This window comes from Pyrgilauda ruficollis, unplaced genomic scaffold, assembly GCF_017590135.1.
Source record: "Pyrgilauda ruficollis isolate IOZ18807 unplaced genomic scaffold, ASM1759013v1 scaffold17, whole genome shotgun sequence".
In the NCBI taxonomy this organism is placed as follows: domain Eukaryota; kingdom Metazoa; phylum Chordata; class Aves; order Passeriformes; family Passeridae; genus Pyrgilauda; species Pyrgilauda ruficollis.
The window spans coordinates 10348073-10356603 of record NW_024515875.1 but is presented as its reverse complement, the minus strand read 5'-3'; the positions used below and the strand labels follow the sequence as shown (position 1 = coordinate 10356603).

Genomic DNA, 8531 nt, shown 5'->3' with positions numbered 1-8531 from the left:
TACTTAAAGATTGAAAATTAACCACCCATTATTAGACCTTTCTTTATCTCCGATCTTGTTAAAAAAATAATATGTACTCCATAGAGCCAAGAGTTTATGAGGAAGAAGGTTGCACAGTAAAAAGGGAGCGAAGGTGGAAAAATAGAGTATTTTCATAGACAAAATGCTTATTATTCTGCGACAAAAATTGTTGCCTATTAAAACTGTCAAATAAGAATTTTGTTCACTTAGTTTTTAAGTGGGAGTTAAGGCAACCAAAAGAGAAAGTGGCAAAAAGAACTTCAAGCTCCCATACAAAACTGGCTAAGAGCTCTGCTAGCTCACACAGAAGTAGAACTCTTTTAACCTTGAACAAAGACTTTATTTCACTTGATTCTTGCAATTAAGCTGGTTTGGCTTGGATGTTTTTCCTGTTGCATGTAATCTCGTTTTCCCTCAGGCAGGGCCAAGAGGCTCCTTGGTGGACAACTGCCTCCCCTCAGCGTGGGCCTCAGCTGGTGGCCATGCTGAGAAGGCTTTTCCCCATTGTTCCCAACGGGGTCTGTGTTTTATGATGCCTCACAGTATAGGCAGCCACATCTCCCCCGAGGGCAATGGCAGTTTCTGTTTCATGGAGAACAATGGATGATGGTGGCCAGTACAAAAGGGAACAACTCTGCATGGGGGGAAAAACAACAACAACAACAACAACAACAACAAAACTTTTAGTTACAAAAACGAACAGCAAGTATGGCCATTCAGATGCAGCCTCTGGGAGGAAAGCACCTATTGTGCCAGGCCCTCTGGACAGGCAAGCTGAGAGGAAGATGGGAGGCACCATGCTTGTCTTCTGCACCAAAGAGGAAACCAGGAGCCCTGTCCTTGGAGGAGTGATGAAGAGGAAAGTGGATATGTGCATTCTCTGAGTCTAGGACACAAGATAAGAAGGTGGCAGAGCAGGGAGGTTTTGCTGTCACCCCTAACAAAGCTGGTGCCCTCGGCAGCTGGTCACTCCACCAGAATTAAGTACCAGTTTGGCATACAAGGGGAGAAGAATCATGAGCCAGGGGAGTTCCTGATATTTGCAGGATAAAGCCAAGATAAGGGAATGCAAACAAGGGGGTATGAAGAATAATTGATGATGGGGGGTGACAAATCAGGAGGGATTTGGAGTTCAGAAAGCAAAGAATCTGTTTCAGCAGCCTTTCATTGCTCTGATAAAACAAAGCAACTGCATACCCAGTTAAAGTGTCCCATAAACCATAGGTGGTTTGCATTCCCCAGAAGGGAAGACAATAGTCAGAGCATAGCCACGAAAGTGGATATAAAAGGTAAAATAAAAACCAGAACAACTTTGAAAAACTTTGTCTGGGAATGTTAGTAAATATTCACATGACAGTGATCTTCTTAGAGATAATTATAACAACTCTGCATTTTATGTATTTTATTCTTTCTAGAAATACACTTGGCTGTGCCATAGCTACATTTTTTTGAAAAGAGTTTATTTTGGTATTTCATGATAGTTTTACTTTTAGATTAATATGAAATAATCAGTAAAGTGTATATTGAACTGTACATTAACTGGATGTTAAATCATTACCAGGTCAGCAGGTGTTAAGCTTCTGATCTCATTTTAGCAATTAGCGTTTTTATTAACGACAAGGAAGAAAATAGGAAAGTGCTGCTAATAAAGTTAGCAGATGATACACAGCTTGGTGGAATGATAAACTGCATTGAGCTAGCTATACACAGCTGGGTTATTTGGTAAGAAGGGAAACTCATTCAAGCAGTGAGTCTGAACACAGATAAATGGGGAAGGTCACACACCTGGAAATTAAAATATTAATTTCCACACCCTTACAAACTTTGGGACTGTGGAAAACTCTGACACTGAAATTGATAGATATTAGATTTTAAAAATTGAGCTCAGTTCGGTGCAGCAGCTAACCCTATTCTCAAACACATAAATGCTATTTATTGTTCTACCAATCTGTGCATCATCTGAAAACTTTCTCAGTAAATCTTCTATTTTTTATTTTTTTTTTTTAGCAAATGGTTGAGAAGCAGATGAATGATAATGAGAATAGCAACAGTATTGCAGCACATTTTGGTGCTTACCCGGAACTGAAGAGCTTGAAAAGCTGAAAAGATTAAGAAGTCACAATTGTAATTTAAAATGTGTAAAGCCTATTTTACAATAGTTGAGGGGAGGGGAAAAAAGTCCATGCTGTTTCTTTAAGAAACAAAAATAAAAACATTCTTTGATCATAAGGGGAGAAGATTTCTTAAACTAAAATGTGTTTTAGCTTAAAAGACAATGAGGCTACACAATCTAAAACTGGAAAGTAAAATTAGATTAATTTATATTGGAAATAGGGTATATTTAACAGAAACTGTAATTATTTATAAAAATAGATAATAAGGTTTACATCAATGTAAATACATAAGTGTCTCATGCCTAATGACCCCCAATTTAAATGCAAATTAGATGAGCAGATCTCTCTGTACCCTTCTCTCACATCTTAAGGATCCTTATTCCAACAAGCAGGACAAAGGATTCACTTCTTTATTCTTTCTAGATTGTCTTCTTTCTGATTGTCTTCTGATCTTGGACAGTCATGTAAGTCACAGGCAGATGTTCACACTGTAATATATCCTCTAGAGAAGGTGAGAGAGATGTCATATTAATTACCACTGTAAACAGCCAACAGCCAGTTTGCTTACTAAACTGAACAACCAGAGTTACAAAGCACAGGTTCAGACTGTGAATTCCTACCTCTTCCTGAATTTTCCAAATCTGTTTGCTTATGAGAACTTTCTAACAAGCAAGGTCTTAACTTCGCCAGCCTTGTTTTGAAACTTTAAAGCTTTACGTTTTCTTTGGTTTTTTTCTATTAATTCTAGTGTTAATATTTGAAGCCTTGAGTTTTTAATATGTCCACAGATATGGAAATATCACCATCAGTTGTGTATACATGAAGGAGATTTGGCAGATGAGAGAAATGATTAGGAGACAGAAGACCATCCTCACTAATAATGTTGCCCAAAGTAAAACAGTTACTTAAAGATGTGCTTCCACTTTGGAAAGGAAAAATCCCTGCTGTATAACAGCACAAGCCTCCTCACTGCCCGAGACAATTACAAATTAAGAACCAGCCCAGACGATTATTCTACCAAACTGTTTCCCAAATTTGTTCCAGTTTTGCAAACAACAGATCTCTGGGTTCAATGGGGTGCGGGAGTACATTAACCTAGTGCAATATATTTTGGGTGATATTTGCACTGATGGATATTAGTATATTGAAGTTTTAAAAGGAGGGCATTTGTGTAGGAGATAGGAAGGTCTCAGGGTAGCTTCTAAACAAATAAATTTCCTCCTTTCCACGGCTAAATTCCTGCAAGAATACCAAAAGGTATGAGAAAGTACTGTATATCTGGCCTCAAGTGTTTCTTACATCTTTTCTCTCCTTTTCCAGCCTTGTGTTATTTAAAAGGAGATAGATATGGACAATACATCAGCACAGCTTGCCTAAATCCCTTTCCTTGCTCTTTCATTCAAGTAGTACCCTGCTAACAACAACCTTCACTTGGAAAACAACAAAATTTGTATATTGATTTCTGAAAATTCATTTACCACTCTGTGTGTCAAGCACTCTTTGATCTGTGTTCACTCTTTTTTCAACTGAGAGCTATTTGGGGCAGGGGCTGTCATCTGGTTCGTGCTTGAGTAATGCACACCACAAAAGCATGGTATTTTAAACAGTATCTGAGCAATGCTGTAGCAAACAATAACAGTTATAGTTATAATTACCCCTCCCACAAGCTACATTAAAATACATGATCATTCAGAAATTGAGAAATGACAGCATCAACCCTGTGATACAATTTAATTAATTTCCCTCTCTTATTCTGTGTATGATGATACTGTCTCTAGCTATATCATAGTATACTATTTCTGCAAATGACTTGCTTCATTGAGTATTGTTGATTTTTTAAAATACTTTTATTATCCAAAATGGTGTCCAAATCTTCCTTACCATACGATTTCCTGCCACAATCCCTTCATTTAATAAAAAGTTACTAATTTCCTTCTACATTTTTTTTTGTTATTTTTATCAGGGGATGTGAATGATTCAAGTGTATTAGTGAAATTATTTTGGCAGTGCTGACTTGAAGAGGTTTACTCTATCTTAAAGACGGGAGATAAAGCGCCAATAGAGTAACCATAAAACATAAATCTTACATGTTAAATTAACAGACATGTTCTAATATTTTATACTGTTTCATGTCTTTAGTATATGATACATTGGAAGCACAGTAACAAAAAAAATAGCTTTTAGCTAGGAGTGCACAGAATTTCTAATATTTTTTCAGGTGAGGAACAAAAAATATTTTAGCGCACTTGATTTTTCACAGCGGAAAGAAACAAAGCCAAGTTTTCAAAATTCATTCAGCTTCTTGAACAATTCTTCCATTTTACACTCTGCTGCTAAAACCCAAACTTCTGTATTAGGTAAGACAAGAAGGCTGTGCATAAAATCTCTCTATGCATCCCTAACTGATCCCCAGAAGCCTGTTCACACCACAGAATGTTACACGCTCCTATGTAAAGCACTGTCTCTTGAAGGCTTCATGAAAATAAAAGTTTTGTGGGCTGTAGCCCAGCTACAGAGGTCTTCCTACCTGGAAAAAAAAAAAAATCACAGACTGTCTGTTCTGCTCCTAGGACTTCCTGCATCTTCACTAATTACTTAACTGTGCATGTGCCTTGTGTTTTCTTAAATAATTTTACAGCTATCATAAGTAGTTATTTCCCTGATTTTGCAAATATCTCTTTTTAAGCATGGAAACCCAAAGTGGACTTAGCAATTTCTGACTGGTATCCCAGTACTAAAAACCTGACTATATGAACTACAGGACAGCATTTACTTGTCCAACACAATCTCTAGATCTCTTGCAAAATCACCCTGTCCCATGGGACACGTGATGATCTGAAAGACTTGGTATAAAACTCTTGCTTTTAAGTCCACAGTCAGTTTGGCGGTATCAAAACCAGCAAATTGCACTGGTGATATTTTGAGTTCTGGTTTATCAAATTTTCTTAATTTGGGCTCTGTAGCAAATTCCTCACATCTCAATAGTCATTAATGTATTCATAATGTGCATTGGGATAATAAGGGTAGGGGGAAAGTGTCTAGGAAAAATACATGAGAGAGGTCAGAGGCGTTTTGGCAGCAGTGGGAGATTTCAGAGGACAATAAACACTAGCAGTGAATCCTTCTCCTCTCCTAACTTGCCTATCTCTCAGGATGCAAGCTGTCATCTCCTCTGGGATTCTCAAGCCAACCTCTTCCTCATCTCACCTGCCTTACATGTTCACACCATTCTCCTTCTTGTGTTAAAGAGTTGTTGTAAATACTGTATTGATTGGGGTTTTTTGTTTGGGTTAAATAAAGACTTAAAAGTAATAACACTGGCTCAGTTCTGGTTAAAGGGAAAAAAATCCAACTTTAATTCAACTTTTTACTTCTGTTTCAATTTGATTTTAAAACACGCTTTACTTTAATAGATTCCTATTATCTGTTTATTGTTTTGTACGAATCTGTCAATATTTGTGTCAACAGCACACTTCAACATAAATTATACAGAACCTATTTCCAGATTACCAGCAGCAGTATTGAGCAGGAAAAAGCACAGCTTGCCATACAACTCTACTATAACAGGTACTTTTGAAGACCTGTCATCTGATCAGCCCTTAGCCATTTCATGTATGTTTATCAGAATTCTCTGTGATACTAAGTCAAAGGTATTACAGAAGTCTCAAAAGTATCACCTTTTACTGTTCTGTTCCATTTATTAACTCAAATTATAATAGCCTTGAAAACAAGCACTAATGCTTTTTCAGTAGTATTAACTTCATCTTCGTTCTTCAGTTTTTTATTGCTGAATTCTACATAGCTTTTTTCTTCATAATTTTGACTCAAACCAATGTTTAACTTACTGATTTATAACCACATTATAATATTGATATTTATTAGATGCTGAAAGCTTTCTCCCTGGTAAAATTATTGGAAAAAAATTTTTGGTTTGATTATCTGCAACTGAAAAATTGTCTTAACGTTTTCTTATCACATTACATCAATTTTCTTCGCAACTTTTTGAAGGTAAGTTTATATTCCATTTGTATCCAGCATCATGCTCTTCATGGCATCAGTTTAAGACAGCTCTACCTGCTCCATTTAGTCTCCAAAAGAGAATAGTTCTAGTGGGGAGACAGGAGGTAGGGCAGCTGTGCATCCCTCCCACCATCAGGGGTATTGCCTAATGCTCCGCACAGATCATATCTTCAGTCTCACATCAGAGGGGCAGCCACAGGCTTTTGTCCAATCATTCTTTGGTTTTAGAACCAGAAAATCTCCAAACATTCGATTTTTCAGCTTCTTCCCTGATGTTTCCCACATTGAGCTTCATGTCATTTTTGTCTAGTTATGTTCTCAAAAAAGGCTGACTCATTTTTGCTGAAACACTGAATAAAAACATCAAAGATGAACATCACATACAGAAGCTTTCAGCTCGAATTATGAAAAATATTTATAGTGACGATGCAAATGATGAAAAAAATTATATATATGATTTTTGAGTTCAAGTTAAAGTTCTTAAAAAATCAAAGTCAAATTTTTACAATTTGTATCAGAGCAGTGCCTGGGAACGTAAATGAAGATTATGCTCTTATGTACTAAGCACTCTTCATATATGGTTTTAAAATATAAAAATTGTCAAAGTGAAATTAAATAAACAGTTATGTAAAATTACAGAGGGTTTAACAACTAAATCCAGATTTTGTAGTTGGGAACTTTCCATAATAATATCTCCAGTGACAGGGTTGGAGTGGGCTACTGAAAATAATGACTGGTCCAATGCACAGTGCCACTGGTAAAAGATCTACAAGGGTCTGTTTCTTTCCTGATGGCTGGTTAGTTTTCCCAGAGTCCGCAATAGCAGATTCCCACAGTCACTGTCCCATGTTTGCAGACCTGCAGAAGAGCTTGGGTTCACATCACCTGAACACTGGTAACAAGCGTTTTGTGGCTTCCCAGCCTGGGCATTGAACTGGGGAGAAATGAACTTGGGAGAAACCAGGCACCTTTTGCAGAGGAGCTGACAGGAAGGGTTGATGTTCAACTTCTTCAGGAACTTGTCAAACCTCATTAGTAACTTCAGTACTTCTTGCTTTGGTTCTGTTACCTGGCGCAATGGAAGAGCCATGGCACAAAGACTGGATTTGGGGACATGCTACGTCTGAGGTGCTGGACAATGAGATCTGTTTCTGCCTGGGCTTTTGGGCAGAGCAGAGCAGACCGAGGGCAGATAGCAGCTTTTGGGGGGGGGTCCTGCGGGGGCTGACTTTAGTTAGTTTGACAGGACGGGCAGAGGCCACGCTGCCAGTCTCCCCGTGGAAGAGCTGCCGTGGGCAAGGCCAGGCGGCCGGAAGGATGCAGGGATGGAGGAGGCCTCGGATGGGACGCGCTGCCGAAAGGCGCCGTTCCAAGGGCACCCCGCAGGCGATGCAGGAGCCATGGAAACCGGGAAGCGATGACCCGCACTCCCACAAGTGCCTGTGTCAATGCCGACGCCAGCGCCGCCCCTTCCCGGTAACCGCGCCCCACAGCGGCCGCTCCCGCAGCGCGCCTGCGGGACATGCGCGGACCCTGCCGCGCTCCTGCTCCCCCCCGCCTCTTCCTTCCCGCCTTTGCCATGGCGACACCGAGTGGCCTGATCCGGGCCCTACACCGCGGGACCCTCGGCCAGGTAACCGGCCTGGGGCATCTCCCCCGTCGCTTCCCGCTGTGCCCGGCCTGGGTCGAGCCCCGCGCTCCCGCCGCGACCGCCATCCCGCCCCGTGCCGCGGGCCGGCTCCGCGCATGCGCAGAGCGGGGGGCGCGGGGCGGGGCCGGGCCGGCTCCTGCCGCCCCTCAGGGAGCCGCGCTGCCGCCGTCATTGCCGCTTCTCCGCCCGTCCTTCCCGCTTCCCGGCTGGTTCTCGCTGGCTCCGCTCAGCCGCAGGGCCTTTGACTCCGCGGGGCGCTCGGGAAGCGGGAGAGAGGGAGGCCTGAGCCGGCAAGTGCCGGCGTCGTGGGGGTGGTTCAAGCGCTGAGGTGGCGCTGGGGTTGTGCGAGGTTTCAGCGTTGGTCTTTGCTTCTTGCCTTTCGATTTTAAATGCACCTGTTGGCTACGAGCTCCTGTTTTCCAGGAAGGAAAAAACCAAACCTGATAAGTGTCTGAATGGATGTATGTCAGCCCCTCCCCTTGGTACTTACACGACCTCAGTGGGGTGTAGTGTTTGAATTTCTTTAATACATTTGGGGTTTTCATTGTAACCCATCGGTAGCCTTCCCCCCCTCTCATTGCCCCCCCCATTATATTAGAAGATTGAAATAAAGGGGGAACTGATTGCTTTGATTGTAGTTTGTAAGATAATCGCAAGCAATCGGCCAAGTCAGGTAGGTACATATTCAGTGTAGGCAGCCTCCTTCATAGTTTTACATCTGTGAA

At 41.0% G+C, this 8531-nt stretch overlaps 1 protein-coding gene across 1 annotated transcript in view; it reads left to right on the top strand.

Moving 5' to 3' along the window:
* Positions 1-7310: 7310 nt before the first annotated feature.
* The window catches only part of WARS2 (tryptophanyl tRNA synthetase 2, mitochondrial), a 39356-nt gene continuing 38135 nt past the window's right edge, over positions 7311-8531 (top strand). Inside the window, 3 exon segments of the mRNA XM_041464025.1 lie at positions 7311-7644; positions 7647-7700; positions 7703-7788. Coding sequence (XP_041319959.1) covers positions 7473-7644; positions 7647-7700; positions 7703-7788 — 312 coding nt within the window. The 5' untranslated portion in view covers positions 7311-7472.